The sequence below is a fragment of the Haemaphysalis longicornis genome, unplaced genomic scaffold (assembly GCF_048455015.1).
Source record: "Haemaphysalis longicornis isolate Haplotype H1 unplaced genomic scaffold, Haemaphysalis longicornis Haplotype H1 scaffold_8, whole genome shotgun sequence".
Lineage (NCBI taxonomy): Eukaryota > Metazoa > Arthropoda > Arachnida > Ixodida > Ixodidae > Haemaphysalis > Haemaphysalis longicornis.
Window position 1 is genome coordinate 110,539,601 of NW_027526445.1, and position 26,911 is coordinate 110,566,511.

General features: G+C 46.8%; 1 protein-coding gene across 2 annotated transcripts in view; it reads left to right on the forward strand.

Annotated features, from left to right (window-relative positions):
- The window catches only part of LOC144150144 (uncharacterized), a 40,650-nt gene extending 14,538 nt beyond the window's left edge, over positions 1 to 26,112 (forward strand). For both annotated transcript variants that reach the window (XM_077681978.1, XM_077681979.1), the window contains 3 exons: positions 16,862 to 16,975; positions 20,693 to 20,806; positions 23,344 to 26,112. In XM_077681978.1, the coding sequence (XP_077538104.1) occupies positions 16,862 to 16,975; positions 20,693 to 20,806; positions 23,344 to 23,414 (299 nt within the window). In that variant the 3' untranslated portion in view covers positions 23,415 to 26,112. The remainder of the gene's footprint in view (positions 1 to 16,861; positions 16,976 to 20,692; positions 20,807 to 23,343) is intronic.
- The last annotated feature ends 799 nt before the right edge of the window (positions 26,113 to 26,911 follow it).

A 26,911-nucleotide genomic window follows, 5' to 3' on the forward strand; every position in this document is an offset into this window, starting at 1 on the left:
TGCGGTAAGAAGCACGACATGAAGTACGTGGGATGGAAAGTTGGCACTGTGTACCAGATACCGCTCACATGTGACAAGGTATATATTGGGCAAAGTGGACGTTGCATAAATTATCGCCTCAGGGAACACGATTTATCTATCAAGAACGGCACTGGATCACACTTGCCCATTCATTGCCGTGATTGTGGTTGTACGCCGCGCCTCAAAAGAAAGTATTATCATGAACAGAAGCCGGGACACTGTGGCGCGTGAGCTTTCAGAAGCGTACTCCATTCAAAAAATCGCGAGGGGTGCATCAGTGAACCGTCCTTATCAGTTTTTAGCAATGAATTTCGTTTTTTAGACAGCAAGCGGTAGGCGGGCTCTGAGGATTGTGGTGTTGTCATCGATTTTACCATCTGCTTTTGTGTTTTTATGTCATGTAGAAGCCTATATAAGGCTACTTCTTTCCCTGCAAATAAATAGTTGTGAGTTGCGCATTGTCTGTCTTTCTTCCTCTGTTTGTTTATTCTGCGCAATTTTCGTAATTCATACTTGGTGATAAACAGATTCAATACAGTAAAACAGTAAAACAGATAAACAGTAAAAAGTTAAGGCAGGCAGGATTTCCACAGGACCGCTTGTCATGGAGATGGGAAGAACTTTTTTTAGAAATTTTTAAAAACAAAATCCGGCTGTAGGGATGTTACACAGTGCACACAAAAGCTAAAAAAATGGCCGCGTGTCTTCTCTTTTCGTTGCAAATGTCGTCGAAATGCGATAGTCCACTGGCGCCCCTTTCACGTAAATGCCTTCCTTCTCTTTCCCGCTAACCTCTCATGCTGTTCCTTTCCCGTCTTGCCCTCCGACACGCTAGAGGTTTGCTCAACTTAATTTACATTTACCGACTTCCACTTATCCAAGTCGTGTGCCTTGATGACAGCCCTGCCGTACGGCGGAGACGCACGTGAATCGTCAAAATCGCCCGCTCGTACGAGTCTTAAAAGTCACACAGAAACCTTCAATCAACAAGTTGTTGGGAAACTAAGCTCCATAATTCTATTTATTGCGGAGGCCATGCGTACATTCCTGGCTTCATTTTCTTCGCCAGAAGCTGCCGCACTTATGACACTCATCGAATCTGCAGTTCGCTTCCTCAGTCAATGGCTGTAGGGGTTACGACTCCAGCAAGTATTCTTAAAATGCAACAAATTCGCAATACAGCCACAATTTTAGATGCGACCGCATCTCATTCAACCGCCTTGTCCCTGCATCCGGCGTCGTCGGCGTCCGCCCCTCCCCCATTCTCCTGGCCACGCCAGCTGCGCTCTCCGCCGCTCACCCCCTCTCCTCTCCGATAGCGAACACTCTCTCGCGAGGGGCATTGGATTGGATTCGATTGGCTTGGCTTGGCTTGGATTGGGTTGGATTGGATTTGGATTGGATTGGATTAAAGTGGATTGTGTTGGATTGTGTTGCGTCATAGCCGCGGCAGACGCACTGGCGCTGGCGCGTCCCCTCACCGTTATGCGCGCTATAAAACACGGTGCCTGCGCCGCTCCGCTCCATCGTTCCAGCGCCGTTCCTCCGCTGTCCAACGCTGCAACGTGAACCCCCTATGCGTCGCATCTACACAAGGGTTCCCGCGAGGGGAGGTGGGAGTTTTTTTCAATAGAACGCGGGTGCCCTGCATTCACGTCTACCAGATTTCCGCAGATTTGTAGACAAGCATCGCTTCCCTATTATAGCAATCTCGGTATCACGTCTATCTCAAGACGTACGACTTTCAGGGTACACAGTGTTTGGCTCCAAAACTGATTTGCCATCAACCAGAGCACTCCTAGCTCTGAGAAGTGACCTTACCATGATACACCATAATGTGACGCCCAGTGCGGCAAACGAATACGTAGAAGCCACTGTGCAAATCGAAGGCCTCTCTTTCACCGTCATTGCCGCCTATATACCACCCCGAAAGGCATTAGATAGCGACCGTTTGGAGGGTATCCTTCGTGCTACGCCACCTCCGCATATATTCACTGGTGATTTCAATGAGCATAACCCGTCGTAGGGTAGTCGTAAAACGGCGATCAAAGCACAGCGCTTATTAGATATTGCTTTCTAGCACGGTATGGCTGTACTTAATAGCGGGGAACCAACATTTTTCGACAAAGGTGTTTCAAGGGTTTTCGACATCACTATAGTTTCCTCCGTGCTGCTTTCCAGAATACGCTGGTTTTGTGGACATTGAATCCCATGGTAGCGACCACCTTTCTACTTAGATAACACTCCATGGTGTTCGAGGAGGTTATCTAAAACATCAGGTCCGATTCTCCAACTGGGATGTTTTCGCCACAGCAATCCAAGAGGGCCTGGGTTCAGTGTTGTGCTACGATGACTTCGTAAGCACGATGGCTAGAACGCGCAAAACGAGCACGAAGACTTCAATATTACCCAAGTCATACAATGTCGCCGACGCAGAGTTTGAAAGGCTTCGGCCCATACGCCGGCGAGCAGAAAGAAGAGCGCGCAAAACTTAGGCACCTTTGGACATTCGAGCATCCAGAAGCCTGCAGAAGCGTATCCAGCGCCACATGTGCAAATTGGCCAAGCTTGAGTGGACATCCCTCTGCTCAAAGTTGGACCCCAGGAAGCCGCTTACCAGAATATGGAGCCTTGTCAAAACTCTTCGCTCACCACCGACGTGTCTCCACCCATTATTTCGATTTCATTCCGCCATACGTTCGCAATCTTAGGCGTCGCAGAGATGTTCTGTAGAAAAATTGCGGCTGCATCAACGTCGCCTACGATACTTCCGCTCCGGATATTGGACGCCCATCCGATAAAAAGCCCTTTACTGATGACCCATTCACACTGTCGGAACTCGTCATGGCTTTATCATCGGTTAACAAGACTTCTTCCCCTGGCTAAGATGGCATAACCTACGTGCACTCTCTCATCTACGGGATGCCGAGAAGAGATTTCTCCTGGACATTTTCAACCAATCCTGGATGACTGGTCGTCTTCAGCCCACCTGGAAGACTGCTTGCATTGTGCCAATATTAAAACCAGGCCAAGATCCAACAGACCTTAAGTCGTACCGACCTATGGTGCTGGTTTGATTGGAATTGGGACCTCACCAACACAAATGTTTACCCGCCACAGATGTCCGGGTTCCGAAGCGGCAGGAGCAGTATTTATAATGTTCTCGCCCCTGAAATTGTGTCAAGCGCGAGAAAGCACAGCGTAACACCGTCATAGCGGTGTTTTTGGACGTCAAGGCTGCGTATGACTCGGTCATGGATGACGCTATCCGCTTTCAAATGAATTTGTTAGGTATTTGAGGCCGTATGTATGACTGGCTGTCGAATTATCTCAGCGACAGAGCCATGTTTATGACCAACTCTGACGGCGACACACAGAAGCACAGCGTAACTCGTGGCATTCCGCAAGGTGGAGTATTGAGTACAGAACTTTTCACTTTTAGGGGCGAAGCTCCTAAAGCCATGGGTATGTCCATCCCTTGTGTCTCGTGGTACGTGACCGCCGCATGCTTTCGGAGATGTCGCAAAGTGGGCCGCGTTGCACGCGCAAGAACCGGCTGCAACCGGCAGCGCAAACTCGGCACCGGGAGCGCGAGCTTGTCTGTGTTCGCCAACGGAGGCGCGAGCGCACGTGCACTGCGAGGGGGAGATCACGCAAGGAGGAGGAGGAGGATAAACTTTATTGGGAGCATCGTAATGTGGTGTGGGGCCCTCATTCCAGGACTCCATTGGAGACCCCTGCCGCTACGGCCCTTTCCACCAGCCAAAGCTGGGAATCGAGACCGGAGCTGGACAGCTCCTTCTCCCACTGCTCACGGGAAGGGTGCGCGATTCTTGGAATTTTGGGGTTTGCCGAACACTCCCATACCATATGGTACAGGGTGCCCGGGGAAGCGCAAAATTTGCACAGCGGGAAGTACTGAGTGGGATGGAGCAAGTGAAGTTTTGACGGATGAGGAAACGTATTTGTTTGGAGAAGCCGGAGGCAGTGCTCCTGCTCTTTGGTTAGGGATGCATGACCGGGGGGATATATCATTCTTTGGCACTTATAGTACCCCGTTATGTCCTGATACGTAACCAAAGGACACGCAGTCTCTAACCTACACCCTCGTGTCGCCTGGCGGGATAGTTCTCGGGCGATGTCATGGGCGGTCGTGTTGCCCTTGAGGGTTGAGTGGGCTGGCGTCCAAATAATCTTTACTTTTCTTTCGGGTGGCTTTTGCAGCAGGATGTTCAGAGCCGTTTTGGAAATTCTACCACGAAGGAAGTTTCGGCAAGCCTGTTGCGAGTCCGTAATAACGGTATCCGCATTTGTCTGGGAGATGGCCAGAGCAATGGCCGCTTCCTCTGCCTGGGTAGTGGTTGTGAAGGGCAAGGTGATGCTGGTGAGGTGGTTCTCTGTTGAGGTAACCACGGCGGTCATGGCTCCCCTTCTGGCGTAGTCGGCGGCGTCGGTGTAAACCGTGCGGTCTCGGTCCCTGTGTCGTTTGTCGAGAGTGCGCGCTCTTGATTCTCTTCTCCCGGCGTGGTGAGTAGGGTCCATTTTGCGGGGTATAGGTGCAACGTCAATGTTTATTCTTATTTTTGGAGGTACGTCGCGTACTTGCTGGGATCTTTCTTCGGGGGACGCCATTCCCAGTCTGGTGAGGAGACTCCTCCCGCATGGCGTCGTGCTTAGTCGCAGACGCTGGCTGGCGAGGTGGGCCTCGACTAGTTCGGCGGCCGTGTTATGTAGGCCCAATTTCAGAAGCCTGTCGGTCGAGGTACTAATAGGGAGCCTCAGAGCATGCTTATAGGCTTTCCGGATCATGGTGTCAATCTTGGCCAAGTCGCCCTTGCTTAATATAGCATAGGGAATGGCGTAGGACATGCGTGAGATGACGAAGGCCTCTACCAGACGAAGGGTGTCCGCCTCCTTCATTCCCCTCGCTTTGGTGGTTATTCTTCGGAGCATGTGGGTAATTTGTCCCGTTGTATGATTGAGCCGGTTAAGAAGAATGGTGTTTGAGCAGTCCTCTTGAAAAGTCATACCGAGGACTTTGATGTGAGGTGACGGTAGGATGGTATGGCCGTCCAGGGTGATCTGGATGACGGGATCTTGGACTTTTTTCCTTCTTCTCTTCCCGACCATAAGAAGTTCGGACTTGTGTGGTGAGCAGGAAAGCCCGCACGTCCTTGCGTAGTCACTCACAGCATCAGCGGCCAGCTGGAGACGGTCCTGCATCTCGCCTACCGAACCCTTGCCTGTCCACACTGTAATATCATCGGCATATAAGCCGTGGTGCAGATCCGGGATGGCCCCCAGGATTGTAGGTAGGCCTATAAGGGCTATGTTAAAAAGTAGGGGAGATAAAACCGCTCCTTGTGGTGTGCCTCTGCCACCCACGTCAATGGGACCGGAGGACAAGTCACCAAGCCTGAGGATGGCTTTTCTATTTGATAAAAAATCTCGGACGTAATTGTAAGTCCGTGTTCCGCAGTCAAGGCTGTTCAGGTTGGTCAGAATCGCTTGGTGAGTGACGTTATCGAAAGCCCCTTTCAGGTCCAAGGCCAGGATGGCTTTCGGAGTGTGGCGGTTGGCTTGGCCCATTACATCTTCTTTTATCTGCAGGAGGATGTCCTGGGTTGAAAGGTGACGGCGGAAACCAAACATGGTTGATGGCATCTTGTTTGTTTCTTCCAGGTAGGATTGAAGTCTTTCGAGGATGATATGCTCGAGTAGCTTCCCCACACAAGAGGTGAGGGAGATCGGGCGGAGGTTTTCGATATCTGGTTTTTTCCCCGTTTTCGGAATTAAATGGACCTCGGCCGTCTTCCACTCCGCGGGGAGCGTACCGTCCCTCCAACAAGTATTCATAAATGTGGTTAGCGCAATCACCGAGGACGTATCAAGATTCGCCAATGCCTTGTTTGTTATTTGATCTGGTCCGGGAGTGGTGTTCCTGCGAATTTTTGCAAGTGCTGCCTTGACCTCGAAGATTTGAATGTCGTTGTCCAAATTGGGGTTGGGCTGTCCTGTGTAGTTCGGGAAGGGTGGAGTGGAAGATTTTGGTGTATATCTTGTTTGAAGTTCTTGAAGGAGGTCGTCCTGGGTACCGGGGAACGAGTGCATAACAGTGGCCATTACTCTGGCGGACTCACCCTTGCTTTTTGTCGGGTCTATAAGGTACCTCAACAACCTCCATGTCTTGGAGGTACTGAGAGTCCCCCTTAACTCGTCACAGAGTGAGAGCCAATTTTCTCGACTGAGCTGCTCTGCGTACCGGGCCGCTTCTTCAGTAAGCAAGGCAATGCGTCTCTTTAATTTCCGGTTATGTCGCTGTCGCTTCCAACGACGAATGAGACTCCTCCGGGCCTCCCACATGTGGAGTAGCCTGGGATCGACGTGCGGTATTTGCGTCGTGAGGTGAACCTTCTTCGTCGTGGCTTTAATGTCCGCCCTGACTTCGCTGGCCCATTCCTCTATACTTTCAATTTCTTTCGGAGACTGAGTCTCTCGACGCTCTCGAAATTTGCTCCAGTCTGTGAGTTTCGCTTCCCCGACATAAGCACTGTAATTGTCCGCAAGGATTACGGTGGAGATTATGTCGTGGTCACTGCCCAGGTTCTCTCCAGTGTTACACCATCGAACTTGGTTAATGTTTCGAATGAGCGTGAGGTCGGGGCACGTATCTCTGGTCACGCTGAGAGATCACGCCACGAACGCAGGCAGTCGTTCTCGGAGATCGAACGAGACGCAAGGACCTTTGCTCGTTTCCTCTCGTCTTGTTCGGGCACAAGTTCGCCCTAAATAAAAGTTCTTTCTTTACCGTTGTGTCCCATCCTACGTGACAAATTGTGGTGGAGGTGCGGGGTAGTCCTCGATGGCGCGGGGTCTTTCACCAGGTCTGGGCCTGGGAGCATTGACTCCGAAAATAAAAGTTGATTTGTACAATGTACGCACACAGTCTTACGTCTTTCTTAATGATGTAATGGGCGACCTTTCACGGGAGAGTTACGGTTACCAATGATCTCCCCCTCTCGAGCTTCGCCCCACTTATCATCATTCATTCCGTGGATATGGCGTGATTTTTTTAATATCTTCCTCATTGGAATCGAAAAGTGTTTGCCACGGCCTGTCGCGATTTCCCTATACGCAGATATTTGCATATTGTGCGCCGGGCGCAATCGGCGTGTACTCCGTGTGAGGCTTCAGCGGGGAATAGATTCCATCTCAGCGTTTCTTGCGGCGCGCGGACTCGAAATCTTCGCTATAAAATCAGCGGCAATCGCCTTCACTAAGCGAGGCGTTACACGGTATGAGCTCACTTTAATGGGAATCCCATTACCGTACGTCGCAAATCACAAATTTCTGGGCATTACATTTGACAGATTATTGATATGGACACCACACATTCGAAGTTTGAAAGAAAAGTTCACATCATTTTTCAACATCTTCCGAATGCTTTCTAGCAACTCTGGCGGCTGCACAGTATACTCGCTTCTTCGTCTATACGACGCTCTCTGCGAAGGTCTACTACGCTACAGCCTTCCTGCCTTGTTTCCCCTTTCAGCAGGAAATCTAAAGGCCTTAGAAAGCATGCAGGCGCGCATACTGCGTGTGTGTATTGGCGTCCCAAAAACGACAGCCACTGTGTGGACTATCATTGAATGTCGACGTTTGATTCCGATGGCGTTGCGTAAACAGGAACTGCTTCATGCAGGTTTACGTTTTGTGACAAGACAACCAAACCACCCATTGGCTGAGTCCTATGCTCCAGATCTGGGCGACCTCTTGCCGCAACAATACCAGGCCCCATCTCTCTCTTCGTACCCGCTATGGTTGCTCCCACCCATGAGTATTCACACAACCGTTCCAGGAATCAGGTGAAGAGCAGATTTTTCCGCTCCAGCTCTTGCGTTTTTTACTCTGCAACTGCTACACAGCAAATACAACTGCCATACCCCCATATATACTGATGGCTCAGTCACCGAAGGTTCCTCAACGATTGCTGTTTATATCCCGGCGTTGCAAACCACGATCACCAAAAAACTCAGCCACAGGAGATTATCTACAGCGACTGAGCTCGCCGCAATGCGTGCGGCCCTTCAATGCATCACCACCCAGCCAGCCAGTCAACAGACAATTTTTACAGATTCCCGCGCGCCCCTTCAATGCCTTCAGTCTTTTCCTATTCAACAGCTACACTGAGACATTCGCGTTTCAGACTACCAAACCGTCAGTGCTCACCACCTCATGGAACTCCAGTGGATTCCGGCTCGTTGCGATGAATCAGGCAATTCAACAGCAGAGCTACGGCTTCCCAAGCTCACAGTCACGAGGTTCCTATTGCGGCTGTACCGTTGTCCAGGAAAGATGCGGCCGCACTGAAGTCTTGTGTTGCGCGGCAAGTACAGCTTTCCATATGGGCTGCTCCATTACGGCGCTATGGACCACTCTACTCCGTTGACCGAGAATGTACTTTCAAGTTACCGCCTTGTCTCAACAAGCACGACGCATCTGTAATACACCGCATACGTTTGAACGTCGCCTACACACGCCTTTTCCGTTTTAAGCTTCAGCAGTCCAGCTCACCATTGTGTGAAGACTGCCACTGTCCAGAAGACGTTCACCATGTCATCTGTGTGTGTAGACGATACGATACACCCAAACTCTCCTTTGCAGTGACTTTGGGCAAACTACCCACATAGCGTCTTACGCTGCATGATGTGTTTGGCGCCTGGTGATGTGCTAAAATGGTCCCACGTGGGACGAATGCCTTTCTCAGCTTCCTCCGTAGTTTGGGTCTAGTCAACACTCTTTAACAGTGGTGAACATTGGTGATACGTGTGATATAGAACCGCGTTTCTCATCTTTACATTCTTAACCTCTGCGAAATGTCAAAGTGAACATTTCGCGTTTGTATGTCTTCAGCAGGGCTGCTATAGTAAAACTGAATGTGCCGCGTCCCGTGAGGCTACTCCGGGGTCTCAGAACGGTGTTCAACTTGAAGCGAACATTTCCTCGAGTATACTTCAACACTTCCTTTTATACCGAACTACTGAACTTGCCTACGACTCTAATTCTCACCGTACTTTTTTTCTTTTTATGATTTTTCCTTCTTTCTATCTTCCCTTCTTGCTTTTCTTTTCTTTTCTTTATTTATCTTTTCGCACTCGCTTTATTTTTCACCTGACCTAGCACGTCAGGCTCTTTGCTGGACAAACCTCGTCAGTATCATTAAAATTTTTCTCTCTCTCTCTCTTTCTCTCTCACGTGAATCGAGGCACCCGACTCGAACGTTTATAGAAACACATTGCCCTACTCCACGAGCGTTCCAAGCGGAACATTGCATTTGCTTAGTGGAATCTTCCGTCGCTGTTGCCCTTTGATTTTTTTAAAACTGCCTGGTCGCGCGGGCAACAGCAGGCGACAGTTTTCTGCAGTTGATGTAGCACTAAAAAACCAAGCATCCGTGAATTTTCTAATAAAGGAACTGTGCAAATATTACTTATAAAATTACTTGATTTTCTGCCTATATATATTGATTTTCTGCCTTTTATATGGTTTAACAACGTTGACAGGTATGAACATTAAAACCGGACTTAGACTTTACATCTGGTTGTGGGTATATAAAACTGTGCGCAGTTTCGGTTTTACTTTGGCCGCTGCCTGAATCGAGTCACAGACAGACAGACAGACAGACAGGCAGACATACACACAGACCAAAATTTCTTCGCTTAAGTACCCCAGGAAAGACTATCGTCTTTAAAACGTTGCCGTCATCCCGTTGCCGTCATCACGCACCGCCTAAAAAAAGTGGGCCAGCAATATAAAATACAAATGCCTATCACAGCTCGCAACAAGTTGCGTTCTGTATATGACAGGCTTGGCAGAAAGATGAAGCGGGGGAGTCATAAGTCGATTATGCTCTGTGTTTTCTATTGTTTTGTGTTAAATCTTTATATTCCCTTTTTTGGTAACAAACCTTAGTTGCTAGAAAAGCGGTTTCCTTGTGTTTCACTTCCTTTGCCTTCGCTTAAGTTTGTGCTGGTTTTATCCACGAATGTCTTTCCAACTAGCCCAACTTGCAATCCTTCTAAAAAAGGTGCAAGAGACAAAGCAATACGCCAGCAGTTCCGCGTAATTTTCTTGTGCCTACTGTAGTCATACAAGGAAGTAATTGCAACAAACAGGAATGTCGTGCCTTCAACGTTGTATTAGCGGAAGTTTTGTTTTCTAACAACACGGAACCAGGAACTACTAGGCAACACACTGCACAATGCATTGAAAACGCGCGAACTTTAACACGTTTTTTTTGCAAGACATCTGGCAGCCTGGAGGTAGATGAGAGACCTGTATGACCTTTTAATGCATTATATTTTTAATGGGTAACTAAATAAAGTGTCAGTTATGAGCGACGCTACTAACTTACTTCAGTGGGTTGAATATTAAACTGGTTACCGTGTTGCTGTAGCGGTAGCTCCTTTCGGCCTCGTATGAAGCCCCAGAAGCGAACGAAGCCGACGAAGCCCAACGGCAGCATTATTTCTTTGTTGCTCGGAAATACCCCTACGTAGCTAACTAAAATAATGAAATGAAAGCTTCATTTGTAGGTAGCGGTTAATGACGCCAGCCTAATACATCCATACGTCTCGCAGTGCGCACGAGTCTTGCTTCAACGCATGCTGCACGTTCTAAACCTGCAGCGGGAGAACGGCAGCTTGCTTGGAAAAACAAAGGCGGAAAGAGAATATCTAGAACTGGCCTCACTCGAATAAAAGCACGTGTATCTAACAGCTTAATTCTTCACAAGAACCAACAACACTGTGCAGCACTCAAGCGGACCAACTGTTGAAAAAATCCCGGTCCATCCCCACTAACGTGAAACCTGGGGAGGTACGAAGCATGCAGGGTAGAAGTGTATTCAAAGATTGTAAGTATTTAACTTTTCACACGGTGTGCGCTGATTGGGCGCTTGAGAAGCGCCGGTGAGAGGAGTAATCGCGCTCTTGCTGAGGCGGTAACGCCCTCGTTTACGTTTAAACTGGTTTAAGCAATTTGGATGCCCCATCTGCCCGTTCGGTGTAGTGGCCGGGGTCAACGCGAGCGCAGTAAAATGCCCGCGCATCTCCCTGGGGGTTCGTCTTCGGTGATTAGCGAGGTCCCGCACCAGGGAAGTATGCCGTTTCATTCTTCGACTGAACACCCGACCCGATCAGGCCTAGCGTCAAGAGCCGGTGGGTATTTGAATGTAACACAGATTATAACCCACCTACAAACAGCTTCGCCTTGTGCTTCAAGAGCGCTGAAGCGGACAGGGAGCGTTTCATAAATCTCTAAATAATATTAGTTTATAGTGAACCCTTTTTATTCATTGTACACCTTTTTTAATGTGTGTTACGTTCTAGGTGTCCCGGTGTTTTAGTACCGTGACTACATCAGACGATGACAACAAGAGACGCTGACAGCCGGAGCCCCAAAGCGGCTTTGTCTCTTAAACAAAGTTCAAGTTTAAGCGAAAACGAGTGCAAGCTCTCACGTACCGCGCTCTGAAAGAGGAAACGGAAAACACGTTTCAACCGTTGGCAGCAGTAGGCAAACGGCGCTATTCTATTCCACCAGGCAGATATACTTGAAATAGAGTCACCGACGCCAAAACACACAGGCGCCTAAAGGACCATTACGGCGGTTTAAATGGCAAGAAACAGACGCAACCGTCCGTCCACACCGTCCGGCCGTCCGTCCGTCCGGCCGTCCATCCACACCGAAGATTCGCATACGAAGGATGCGCGGAAGCGCACATCGCAAAACGTCCGCCGAACACCGTTGCATTAGCACACACATATTACCGATGCCTACATAACGCGTAACGCAATCTCCCACGCTATTTTATTACGCTGCACTTTAGTTTGAACAGGTCCTGTTTTGTTACGCCGTGTTGCGGTCTTCTAGTAATTACTTTTTGCTTCGCTTTGCCTGCTCGCCCGTCAAGCGACGTGTTTATATACGTCAGGCTCACGGAATACCCTCTGACTCTGACCGCTTTTATCGCTTCGCCAAAGCTTGGCCTCCGATGAGATTTCTGTGTGATGCTACACCGGTCACCGTTTACTTCACGCCCAATTAATCTTTCAGCTGATGTACCGATGGGTGGCTGATAGCTTGGAAGCCAATATGAACCGGTGGGGCTTCCAAACATTAACAATCGGCCACTGCCGCTTGGGCAGCCATCTTATCTGGGTTCAAAGCGAAATAAATGTTTCATTCTCTTTCTTTTGTTCAAATTCGCTTCAATAAATTTCAGTTCCACTAGATCCTTCCTTTCTTTGGGGTCCTCATATTGCCTGCATGACAATATTTACACCTCAGAGAATCTAAGTGCACGCAGCCTTACGCTTAGCGGCATCGTCAACAAAAGAGGATTTATTCCTTAATTTAAATAGATTTTATACGTTTGTATCGGACGTAATTTGGAGCGAAAGTATGACCAGTGGTATATTTTTTTCTGCCAGTTATACGGACGTTTCTTTACAGGAAATTATAGACTATAAAAAAGCCATGAACAGAATATGCACCTCTGTTTAGTTTGGCAGATTTGGTTGTGGTTGCTCACTCAGCAACACTCCAGCAACGACAGATGTTTTTTAACCAAGAAAACTCACTAAACATAGCGAGACGTTTATATTTTCTGCTACAGCGACGTAATATGTACACGAGTAATTTATAATTACCCAAAATAAAAATATAGTGATCAGTCGAAACGGGATTATATTGTCACGCAGCCAAAGACAATGCAGTTCTCTTCAAGGAAAACAAGTTTATTGGAGCGAACTTGTGCTCCCCTAACCACTCAAAGAATACACAGGCGGCGAAGCAGCAGTCAACAAAGTGACTTGCGCAGGCGAGTGTCGGCGAGTCGAATACCACGACGTCTACTGTGCAAGGTTTTATCTTTCGGCGCGAGTGTTTGTCGAACTGTCGATTTACATCCAGAACATTGTAGATCAAATATTATTCTAGGCTAGTGACGTTAGGGCGAAACGCTCTCCGTATCGGAATGAGATAACCCATGTGGCATAAAAATAAAGAATGGAACACGCGCTTCGCTTGGGACGCAGATAACACAGCCGGGCGCGGCTGGGCAGTAAAAACAAAACATAAACAAACAAACAGTGCATTGTTCGCGGCAATATGCAAACACCATTTTCTTTTTCTTCCGCTCCTATCACCCCACTTTGATATATGAGCACAAATAAAGGTTAAAAAGGTCTTTTACGGTGATTTTATAGTGCCTATAAATGCCTATTTTGGAGTTCGTCCATAACGCCTTTAAATGCCTATCTTCAAGATCGGCGCCTATATGCACACTATTTCAGCCTCAAGTTTCGCTTTCGAGTGCAGATTGAGATCGCTATTCATGTCACCGGACAACATTGACTGTTCTGATTAAAGGACGTAAAGGTAAACCTAGTCCTTTAGTTCATCCAACTCCCGGAAAGCAATAGCCAGCAGGAATGAAATGGGGTGCTTATTCTCGGTGATATGGGGCACAATTTGGTAACAGTATTTCCAAAATAGTGTAGCTTGCTACTGTTTCCACAATTTTTACAGAAATGCTTAATCTACGTTCCGCGTGCTCTCCAAATAGGTTTATCCAAACATGTGCAGTCGCATCCCTCGTTCCGCGAGGCAACGTAATTCCAACTCTATTTTCAACCCAACTGTTAAGCATAGAAATCGTCTTTAGTGACAGATCATGACTATATCATTGAGCCAATGACGGAATATCACTGCGAAGATGCATCTTCTTACGCCTTAAAGCTGACATGGTCCACGAGCTTTAACATACACTTTTCTATACAACACCTGTTTGGCTGGTAAACATTTTCTGCAAAATTCTCAAGTGTCTGGAAATGTATTTGACAGTGTTACGGCATCTTGCCTGTGCAATACGGGTAACATAATTGTATATGAGAAAATTGTAACTGTTGTACATACATTATCCCTGGAATATTAAACTACTTCCTGAACAGGTCCTCGTGTCTGAAGCGTTTATTATTTGTGTTATGTTTTTTTGTGTCACGATTTAATTGTGTCAAGCAGCAATAAATTCGTACTTCTGTAATCATCATTCCCAGAATGCAAGCGTTCTTTGTCACCCCTGTTCCATTATATGCGTCCATCTGTCAAGCGATAGTAGATCTTGAACATGAATTTTAGCAATGCGCTTGTGGAATTGTGAAAATGAACCCGTCATTAGCCCAGCAGTTTTATGGGATAGCTAAACGCCTATGTTCAACATCTGTCGCCTTCGAGCCATCATAAACAATAACATTTGTGATTCTCGTGTCCTAGATGCAGGTCGCGCAACGCTTTACTTTAGATCACTTCCATTAATGTAAAAATTTATGTTGCCGCAAATTATGGTCATGGAGGCCTAAAATGTTGTTCTTGATTTCCTATTTTCGGCGCCTACATACGTGCTTTACTGACGCCTAAAACTCTGTCCTGCAGTTATCAGGACCTTAACTGCACGTTAGCATTCCAAAGATACAACCAGAACTAACTATGGTTCCCACTTAAATCACCCAGTCATGCTTCTTGCGTGTGATTTATGCCGGCGGCCGCCAATAGCACACATCTGTTTTTGTGGCATCATGAAGATTCCGCCGGAAAGCGGCTTTCGGGTCGCCACTGATATGTTTGATAGGTTTTTTTTTTTTAAATCTCTTCAGTATTTCTTTGAAGTCTGCGGTAAAATTTACAGTTTAGTTATCCAGGCAAAGTAGTTCTTTAATGAACGAAACTTGTATTTTGTCTTCATGGCCCCTTAAAACATTCCCATTCCTTTTAAATAAACCGACATTTTAACGCAGAAGACAGAACTACAAAATACACATCCACTGTCAATGGGGGTATCTTGGGAGACTTGACTGCGGTCCGACATAATTCTTTTTAAATGCGGAGCATTTCGTAGGCTCGCCTGGTTCTCCGTCGTTGATGGCGGCGCCGTCCACACGCTCACTGCGCATGCGCAACTCTCCTCCTTACACCCACAGCTCCGCGATACTACACTATAAAAAAAAGAAATAGTTAGCGGCGCCCGGGTTCGATCCCACGACTCTCTGGCAGCAACGGGAGGTACGCGGTGCTCTTCCCACTACGCTACAAATCCGGGACAGGAGCAAGTGCTACGAACGCGCCTGATGTCCTTGACTCATTCAAACTACGTCAAGAAGCTACTGATACAACGAAGGCACGCAAAGCTGAACGTCAACGGAAACGACGAACTGAAAACTTTAGAGGGGGATGCTGAATTTCCCGTGGGAAAGCTGTGGCGGGAAGCGCCACGCGCCTTGCAGCTCAACCAGCCCCGTCCGCAGCGCCTCTGATGCTGACTGTGGCAGGATGCCCCTAGGGATTGGCCAACCAAAGAATCCATCACGAGATAGGTTCGCGTTCAACCACCGTCGTCATCTTCCCGTAGGGGAACCGCTGAAGAAGAAGCAGAACGAGAAGACAAAGCTGCGAAGAGAAGGGCGTGTACATTGCTCTCAGCCGGTGCACCAATGTCAACAACCTTTACCTCACCAAAGCTGATGGAGACTACCGATTCTACCACAGAGACAACATTGACAAGAACATGATGGACGAGTTTCGGCGCCTCGAGAACCACACAACAGCACTTGCGTGCCTTTGCCACCGGTGTGGACCCGGACGCGGAATTCCCTCTGGCGCTAGTAAAAACCAGATCACTCAACATAACGGCAACACAATGGAACCACACGGAACCGCCACGATGCTTCGCATCCTCATCAGGGTTCCCCACGGGAAGATGGTGTAATTTTTTCTGTCGCACGATCCTGATCCACTGTTACCACTGCCCAACAATGCACGGGTGAAACGAAAAACTGAAATGTCTCGCCGGGGAGGGCATAGCATATACTGCCTACTAGTACTGTGACCATGCAGCGATTCATTATGACAATAAAATAATATTAGCGATGAAATACAGTGTCGAAACATGCATATTGGCGGTGGCAACTTTTTCTTGGTTCCCGCTTTTTCCGATGGCCACAAGATTGCGTGCCAGTTACGACGCATAGAGCTCATATAGTGGTCAGTACTAATACGTTCTACGCATCATGCGTAGGACGACAACACTGGACACGTTTTGGTCGAGTGCGAAACGGCAACCCCCATTTTTGTGTTTTCTTGTTCTTTAAAAAGCGACAGAAACAAAATACAAGTTTGTTTGAAAACAAAGACAACTGCATCCCTATAACAGTAGTACCTAGTTCATTGCAAACCTCAGACAAATAACCGATATATTTAAAAAAAATCATATGAAGAAGCGCCGAATTTCCAGCCACTTTCTGGTAATCTTCTATGACGTTACAGAATTTTCTCTGTGTGATTGGGGGCTTCGGACATAAACCACCGCCTAGAAATATGACTTGGCGGTTACATTAGGACCTCTACTTACGTTTTACCCTATAGGTGCGATGCCAGCGTGAAGCTAACACATTTATAGGATATGTTCAGTGCTGCTCCACAGTACGACACGACGGCATTGTGCGACATTTCAACGTTTTACAATAAATCTTGCATTTTTTCACCCAAGAAACGCCTTTCACGGCTAGAATGCAGCTTTAAACAAAATAAAGCTGTATTTTATATTTATTGCTTCTTAAAGGTTTTATACTTATGACTGAACACTCTCCTAATGGATACTACCTTGACGGTGCACCAGTGGCTGTGGGAGTATCTGTGTATGCGTAACCTCCTCGCTTCATGCCATAGACATCCACCTCGGAGTCTACATCTTGTTGCTTCGTCTTCCTTTCAATTGTCTCAGCATGCACAGGGGAAGCCGACTGCAGATCTTTATGTGAGCAGAGGTATCCAGGAAAAAACTTTTCGGCGACGCAGTGTGGGAGCGACCACAAATGTCTCTGCGAGTATGGAGAAGGTAAGTCTCTGTTTCCATTCTTTGCCCTACGCTTCAATTTCACCTTTTGACATAGATGTTCACACCTATGTGTTGTACTCTCCAGAAAGCGCTTTGTATAAGAAGTGGAGCTTAGCCTTTTTTTATGGGGCATATCTTATGCCTCACTTCTATGCAATGGCTGTCCCACTTTCTGAGAAGAACTTCTTGCTGGGCTAGTTGGGGAATAGATGCCATGATCTGAAGCACAACAAAAACACACTGACTAAAAACAGAGTATACGAGACAGGAGTTACCGAGTAGACGAGTTAGCACCTGTCTCGTCTACTCTGTTCTTTGTCCGTGTGTTTTTGTTGGGCTTCAAATCAATGCATCTGTCACACCTGCACCTGGCGGGATCATGAACTTGTATGTAATGAACTTCCAAATGAATGCATGCAATAACCACATCATTACCTTGTCAATCTTAACGCTCCTATTTAAACAATATCTCCAAACATTAAAAGTCAACCTAAACAGTACCTTTTATGGAGTGTCTATACACCTTCGACACATACCTAAACCAATAACTTGAGTAGTGTGGAGTTAAAAACGCATTAAATAGTTCATGCACATGTGCTTGATAAGGAAAGGTTCCAAATAAATATAAATAAAGGTTAAGACAAGATGTCGGAGCACTGCAACAAAATTTGACATGCATCGCCACTCGGCAATGGACGTTCTTAGACATGCTGTGAATACAGGACATATATTAAAGGCGATAGCCTTTCTGAGGCTACTTAAACACGGAATTTTTGGTATGTGTGTCTGTCTGTCTATCTGTCTGTCTGTCTGTCGGTCTGTGGCTCGATTCAGCCACCCAGCCAAAGCGGAACAGATACTGCGCAATAGTCTTATATAGCCACAGCCAAATCTAAACGTCTAAGTCTGGTGAAATGTTAATACTTGTCAATATTATTGAGCAAGAACAGGGCATTACGCAAATGTAAGGCAGGCTATAAATACATGACTGATATTTGCAGTGATCCTTTATTAAAAAATTCGCGGATGCTTGGTTTTTGCGGTAGCAAATGAAATACTACATCAACTGCAGAAAACCATCGCCTGCTGCTGCCCGCGCTACCTGGCGGCATTAAAAAAAACGGTAATAGCAATGAAAGGTTCCACTGTAGTAGAACCTATAGTGGGACCTATCCACTACAGTGGATAGGTTCCACGTTCCGCTTTGAACACTCGTGGAGTAGACCAACGTGGTTTTATAACCGTTGTAGTACGGTGCCTCGATTAACACTCGTCTCCACCGTGCGGCAGCGCTGACATTGCGGTACACGACTTGGAGCAGTGGAACGCGGTAAATTTAAAGTGACTTGAGCAAATGTCTAGCGTGCTATCTTGGGAGGAACGAGACGATAGAAGAACAGCATGAGAAGTCATCAGGAAACAGAAGGGACGCATTTACTTGCCAGGGGCACCAGTTCACTATCGTCCTTCGTCAACATTTGCACCGAAAAGACCAGATACGCGCAATTTTTTGACTGAGTGTAGATCCCTCCAGCCATTCATTCACTGTTGCAGGTATGGCACTGGGTAACATGAGCGGTACCTTATCGCAAGCAGTGCCAACAAGCAATCACTCCTTATTATACACTCATGCCATTATAAATTATTACGTGATAAGCAGAGAAGCAGTGTATTTTAATATTTTCCCGTGACAATATTGACAATACACTTCTTTTCTGCATGTAAATTATACAAAAATTTCTTCCCTGGTAAATTTGCAAGCCGTAATGTATGTACCGCACATATTGAATATTTGAACAATTCGACATTTTATCGTGGAGAAAGTGCGCTGAAAATCGACACAAATGGCAAACACTATTCGAGCAGTATTCTAAGCTTCTAATATCTGCACAGCGTATGAAAACATTACTTCGCTTTTTGAAGGACACAGGCATATCTCAACGATTGTAGGGACATTACTACCGTGAACCGTCCTAAGATTGCCAATTTTGTCTGTGTATCGCCTTATTTCTGTGCATAATCAATTCACGTGTGCGTGATTTGTACTGTATTTCTAGTTACCGTGACCGCGCCTTGTGTTGTTTTAATTTTCTCCCTATTCTCCTCTTTTATTATTCACTGCTGCCCTTCCCTTCTCTTTCAAGTCTTGTATGCCCCATCCCCATGTGTAGGGTGCCTACTGGACAGTACCCTGGTTACCCTGACCTTCCAGTACTGTTCCTTAGTCATTATATGCAAATATAGTTGATTGATTGATTGATTGATTGATTGATTGATTGATTGATTGATTGATGGATTGATTGATTGATTGATTGAGTGATTGATTGATTGATTGATTGATTGATTGATTGATTGATTGATTGATTGATTGATTGATTGATTGATTGATTGTAGGGTTTAACGCGCCCACGAAACTAAGGTAATGAGGGGGCCGTAGTGGAGGGCTACAGATTAAATTTGACCCCCTGGGGATTTTTAACGTGCGCCGAAATCTCGTACACACGGGTGTTTCTGTTTTTCGCCTCCATCGGAAAAGCGGCCGCCGCGGCCTGGAATCGAACCCGCGACCTCATACTCAGCAGCGCAACGCCTGGGCCACTGAACCACCGTGGTGGGTGCAAATATATTTAAGACAGTAATTCTTGCAATATTACTAGAATATTTCGAAAGTATTTTTGCGCTATGCTGTGATGCATAGCTGCGGCTACTATCAATGGGTTGTGCACGTCATATCTTGAACGACGGAAAAACATGTTTTGGCAGCGTACGGAACTTTTATGTGCATTATTGTTAATCTTGTTCCGAAGGCAAGACATGTCTTTGAGCGAGTTGGTTCATATTACGGAAATAACATGTTGAAAAGAGAGAAGGAAGGAAGGAAGTAAACTTTATTTTCCTGAGCACCGTTAGTCCAGGGCGCCGTCTTGGGAAGCCGTGGCCATGGTTCTGGACCTCAGCAGGAGCTGTCTCGCAGCGCTGGGGTCAGCCAGACCTGTCTCCCAGGATGCTAGAGTTAGATTCGGGATGGGGGTCAACTTTGGATGTCGATCACAGGCCCATATTGTGTGGAATATGTTTGGGTAACCTCCGCAGAACGAGCAAGTAGGAGTGCCGGGTAAATTTCGAAAGCGATGTGTGAGATGTTCAGTGGGTAATGTGTTTGTCTGAATCTGTCGGAGGAGGACGGACTGCCGCCTTGTGAGTGTACGATGGGGGGAGGGATGTACCTTGCGCTGCGCGCGAAAAGACTCGAGGTATTCGCGCGGGCTAAAAGACGGCTGTGCATCACTTAAGGATGGGTGTGTGTGTGGAGAGGGAGAAACAGGAGATGATTGCGTGAGTGTGCCATCGCTCTCAATGTACACAAAGAAGTGTGCCTGTTTTGATAATTTTCCTTAAGGTGTTAATATGTGCTTTCACTTGAAGCCTGTTTGAATTTTTGTAAACATTTGCGGTTACACTGAAAGCATATATGCATGCCGTTCCTCCAATATAATCCAGTTGTGAGTTAGCGCCCGTCCTATCCGTTCGCCGTCATTTGCCTTCGCTGCGCTTTTGCTTGTTCCTAAAGTTTTATGGTTACAATTGAACATACTGCGTTGATCAAACGCCATTGGTATTCGCAGTATCGGTGTCTTTATAAACCTCTGCCTCCATGGCACAGACATTCAGCTCGGAGGCTATTTTAAGTTTTTTTCTGGTTCCTTTTTTACCCAGAATGTACGAGCGAAGCCCATTGCAAATCTGTCTGTGAGAAGACGTACCCTGGGAAACAAATGCTCTCGACAAACTGTCGGAGCGACAAGCAATGCCTGTGCACGTATTTGGATGGTAAGCTTATATTTTTTCTTCTGTATTTCAAATGTGCGCCTCCGATGCAGATGTTTACAGTCACTGCTTTGGTTCTGGAGAAACTGCTCTTCACCTCAAGCTTAAACCGGTTGCTCAAACAGGGAGCTTTATGAAGGTCTCTCTTTGTGATCGCGCGCATATACGTATGGCCTTACGTAATACGTAATGCGTATAAGTAATGGCTTACTTTAATCCACAGAGCAAGAATAATAGGAGGTGAAACGGCCCATTGCGGCTTAAGCGTGGGCGAGCGACCAGATAATGTCGCAATGAAAACCAAGGCAGACTGCAAAGCTTCGTAGCTGCGATGGTGAAGGAGAGGGTAGCGGCCCCTTATGCACTAAATGATAGCGGCCTCAATTTGTCCCGGGCCTGCGCAGTGAATTGCCGTTCGCTGTAGCCACGCAGTTTGTTCATCCGCGGCAGATGCCGCTAGCGTAACGTACGACGAGCGCTGGTGGCATTATCAGGCCGCGCTAGGAAGCCTAGTTTCCCCTGCTGTCTTATTCTTGCTCCTTGCTTTAATCCCACCACATTGACATTTGCGCTTGACTGTATCTTCAAGTCTACTGAATAAGCATTTGAAATTGAATGCGTGCAACTATGCTTGTACAGGATACAGGAAATTTTGCATCGAAACGCGACACGATGATTTATTCCTGCCTATACAGAGCTGTTGTTTGAGTGCAATTTAATTGCGTATATGTTGCCATTTCATGTAACTGGCTAATTTAATTTAGCAATTGCGTTTTACTCCTGTACGGATTAACTAGGGGTTACAGCATGATGTTGATAATGATTGGTTACTGACTTTACATTTGCCTTTTATATAGTACAAAGGAAGTGCTTCCTTTCGTAGAACGCATTGATGGCTAAAACGTATTGACGCAAATAGGGGCAGCCGTGAGGACGCTGAGATGGGCTGAATCCGCCGCGGTAGCTCAGTGGCGTTGTGCTGCTGAGCCCAAGGACGAGCGCTCGATTCCTGGACGGGGCGTCCGTTTTCCTGATGAAGGCGATAGGTGACACCGCCGGTCTATTCTAGATTTCAGCCCACGTTAAATACTTCCAGGGGGTCAAATATAATCCGGAGCCCACCACTTCGACGTGCCTCATCGCCTTTGGCGTCGACGTGTTAGACCTCATAATCAAACAGAAACGGCTGATATATGAAAACCAAAGTGCTTGCAATTGCGCTGTCGTATATTGCAGAAGTTTTTATACAAACTTGTGCGAAATGCACCTGAAGATGCACGTGTTTGCTATAGCGAAATATTTCTCAATGCACTTAGATCTCTCAACTCTCTTTGAAAGCAAACGTGTCCCCCTAGGGGTACTTATCAAAGACTTCTTTACTGCTACATCGTGTTTGCGTCTCTCTTAATTCAACACTTTCTTTGCTTCTCGTTCCGAATTTGCAGCCACTGCTGTGGTATTGACCGCATGCGCTGGATTTCCTACATCACCACCAGACAGCGCTCGCCTTCGCGCATATTCATACAGCCTAACTATAAATCCTATCGTAATAGACTGTACAGAAGACATACGATCGCTGCGGGACGATAGGGAAACGACGTTGACGGAGGCTTTGGGGTTTGGTGTGAGGGCAATCATCAACATCACTGCCATAGATGTGGTCAAGAGGCGGCAGTAGGGATGGCGGTAGATAACTAGGAAAGAGAGGGGGACGTACGCGAATCAAACGAATGATAATTTAGAACAGCGGGGAAGGGAAAAACAGGTGTGCATGGGCAGGAATAGTGGGGAGGGAGAGATGGTAGTCTAAAACCGGGGAGAAAGGGCGAGGGGAAAATAGGAGGAGGCAATTTCACTCGGTTAGTTAAGGGTAGGGTAAATAAGTGGAATAAAACAGGCAAGTCGGTGGTTGACGATGACGTCCCGATACAAAGGAAGGGCCTGTATTCATCATCATCATCATCATCTGGTGTTTCTTTGTGCTTATGAGTAACACGTGTCCAACATGTTGTTCTGTAGCTGACCAGACGGCACTCCAAACATGGGGAGGGTATTCAATCCTGAGTGCTCGACAGGAGTACTCTTTATCCTATGAAAACACGCCATACTTTCACTTACAAACCTAAACGTTGGTGTGCACATCACAAGAACAATTTGTTCTATGCGTCCTTGCTTCACCGCCACCTGTGGGAAAATACATAGAGCATATATATTGAGTGAACGGCTTCTGCGACGGGACAATACTTTGGTATGAAAGGCATTGCAGTTGTCTACACACTGTTTTCCAGAGAAATGGCAATAGCGTATTTCTTTGTTCCTTAGCCCCGGTCCCTAATTCTCGGGTACGCTGCTGGCTTCAATGTGGTCTCTCGTCTTCCCGCTGCGAGAAAGCACAAGCATATAATCTAAATGTGCAAGAAACAGCACCTTTAACATGAAAAGAGGCTGTCATGGAAGAAATCATTATAACTTGCTATCTTTTTTCACGAAAAACCTGAGATATTTCTTTCTTTCCGCTCATGCCACAACTTTCTTTTCAGGTGGCGCTGGGACAGCTGTACCGGCCTGCATGCTCACCATCGCTACCATCTTTCTGACAAACTTGGCATAATGCCTGGGCGAACTGAGGTCAAACTTGGAGCGCTGCTCATACCACCCACCATGTTCGGCTTGTGCGTCGCTCAGCTGTCATATGGCTAGACATCACAGGTGTCCAGGTTGCTTCGCTGTCCGCATATTTTGCTCCCTTGTTGGCTTGGAGTTCAGCACCAGAGCGCCAACCACGGCATCAGTATCAAGAAGATCCACTACATGTTTCTGTTTTTTTTTTGCGAGTTCAACACACCGAAGCAAGAAATTCGCTACTGCATGAAGCACACTGTATTGGAAAGTTCACAATTTGTTATGCTGAACTGAAGATCCTTAATGTGCGCCAAAACATCGACATGGGGTGTTTCTGGCGTTCGTTTCCGCCTGAAAAGCGGCCACCTAGGCAGGGATCGAAATCGAACCCCTGTCATTGGGCTGACAACTACAACATTTTAGCCGTGGTGTCACCGTAGCGGGAGATACTGCTTGTTTCATTTGGCCCCATAAAAATAAAACGAATTCCACACATTAGAATTTGGAGGTAAGAAATTCTAGGTTCATCAATCTAAAAGCCATGAGCGTATCAGGGCCCTTGTCAAAACCCTCTGGCATAAATAAGATGATTTTGGCTAAGATTACACCATGTATCAGTAAAAAAAAAAAAAACTAAATACATTCATGAGATTTTTTAATTTACTCCCCCTCTCTTCATGCCAGATCACTTTCACACTGTTGCGTGACGCCAAGAAATGAAGTAAAAAAAGTGACATCTGGCCGTTGCCAGAGTTCGTCTTGGTATCCCATGATAAGTGTTCTACACCCGCAGCGCTTACAGAAAAACAAAGCAGGAAAAGTTTCCAGCTGTAGCTCGTGCGCTCTATGTTTAGATCAATATTGCATATCATTTCTTAATCACAGGACAGGAAGGGCAAGCACTACCTTTCCCAATGCCTTCGGAATGCCACGAAAGATCCAAATCTCAGACAGCAGCAGTTTTATACCAAGCCGGTGCCTTTACCAACCGCTCAACACCCATCTACGCCGAGAAAGGCTATGAACCATAAACCTTGGGCAATAAACCATGGCATGGAAACCTGAAAGTCCATGAACTGCCTGTTTGGTGACTCCTATACCAACACATTTGTCTGGGAGCAGCCAATGTTCTATGGTGGACAGTTGGAGTAGGTCTAGAAGCTGACCAAAGACATCGTAGGTACAAATAGTCCAGGACGACAATCCGGAGATGAGCTCCAGAGATGGACGTTGACGTGGTAAACAGCCCAAAAAGACAGAGATGCCAAAACTAACACCTACACTGGACGGGTGCTAGACGTCAGCTGGGGCTTTATTTCTGGAAAAGGAGCAAAATACATATAATAGCATACATAAATATCAAATTGCAACTAAAAGCGCGCCATCCGCCCATTTCTTAGTGTTTGTGCGCAATTATCAGAATGTTTCTCTTTTTTCGTCAAAAAAGCCCCACTTGATGTCTAGCGCCTATCTTGTGCGAGTGTTCTTTTTGTATCGTCATCTTTTCCCTCATTTTACCACGTCGAATTTCTATCACCAATTACCCCAAATTTTCGTTGCCCACAGAGAGGCCAGCATCTTAAAATCAAGCCCTGGGGTCAAAGCACATAGCATCGTATTTCTGTAGACGTGGTTAAGAAGGATTTGTTGCTGCTGCATTCTTTTGGAAGAAAGGCAAGTCGGTGCATCTTAACAAAACAACCGATGAGACACCAGGACAAAAGGATTGGCTCGTATTCATAACTCAACGCTCGCTTCCTGTAAGCATTGGCTTTGTCAAGGGAATGTGGGTGGCGGGACTTGGAGAAAGGCTGCCAGAAAAATTATTCTTGTGCGTCATTTTAGGGCCTTTCTTTGTCGCCGTGCAGTGGGCGTTGTAGTGTCAGCTGCGTGGAGAGAGCTTGTCTGCTACTTATGCGCAAAAAACAGGCGAGCATTTTTCGTCCATGCATCCGGCCTTCTGTGCAGTTTTGTGTTTGTCCACCTTGCTCGTTTTTGACGTTGCCTGTGTGGGTGATACATTGCTCGTTAAACCAAGATTGTATTTTCGCTATTACAGGAAACAATGTGTTTATGACCTTGTTTGCGGCGCGTCAATGGTTGCTTGGAAATAAAGGCTGCCTCAGCTTTTGTTCCAGTAGTTCAGCGAACCGGAATGTTTTCTGACGTTTTTTGAAATGACGAGTATTTCAAGCCGCGGGAAGAAGTTGAGTTTGCTTGGCGGCCTGCACACTGACATGTCACGCTAGTGATAATTGCACTCCTGACTCACTGCCTTTTTGTCGCGGGCTGCTGACAAGGCGGCTTTCAAAACAGGTTAGCTCGCTTTGCCTTGCAGTTGTCCGACCTATAAAGTTCTCTTTTGTGGACATTGTCAAGGATAAGGGTGGGATCATGTCATTTGGGTGCACGCACACCATTGGGCAAACTCACCCAGCGCTCCACTTCAACATTGTCAATGGCACAGAAAGTACTGTGGTCTCGGTGCTGCGACACCATCACTTGCGGGGTAAAAGCGCTCATTCGCTCAGAACGCGGATAGGGAAAAATATAGCCAGAGAGGGAGAGTAAATATTTATTGAAAAGTAGAAGAGGTCGGCCTGATAAACTGATCTTGGGCCTGCTACTTCACACTGGAGGGAGGGAACTGGGGACAAAAAGAAAAAAGAATGAATATGGAATGTATGAGAAATGACAATGAAATCATCAGCTGAACTATGTACAAGTAGTAAAACCAATAAACGTGTCGCATACAACGAGCCGCTGAATCAGATTATTACGGTCAAGTTTTCAGCTCATGATTATTGTCCATAAAAAATTTTGAGGCGTTATTCCGCAGCCTGTTAAACTTTGTCGCAACCTAGAGCCGAGAACCCATGGAGGAGTCTCCAAAAATATAAGCAAGGCTCTAACGGCTAGGCTTTGTTTCCTGTAGTCAGTCCACGTGCCCAAAATCTTGATTTCGGACAGAGGGCGAGTGCCCAAGCGTTGTAATGCTACCTCAAGGTTATTTCGCTCACTCGAGTACTTTGAACAAGCGCTAAGCAAATGTTCGATAGTCTCAGGACAACCGCATAGAGGGATGTCCGGGCTGTCCTCGCGTCCGATTGTGTGGAGACGCTTTCAGGTAAATGCTACTCCAAGGCGCAGCCTGTGTAGCAAGGTGTCGACATCTGGAAAGCCGAGGAGCATAAATGAGCCAGATCGAGCTTTTTAACCCGTTCATGTCAATTCTGTGTGTCAGACGAATGCAGGGCTGCAGCTTGTTTACGTGCTCGCTAGAGTATCGCGCCAGTATCTTTCTTTGTGATGGAAGCAGCCAAGAAGAGTTCCATGCGCGTGTGCCTGCTGTGGTGCTGCATCGGCCAAATTAATTTCTAGCGCTGCCATAGGGACTTGGCATCCACTGAAGCAACACCGTGTGGCCCTTTTCACTCAACTCACCAACAGAATGGCGGAATTAGGGGTCCGCTGATCATATACGGC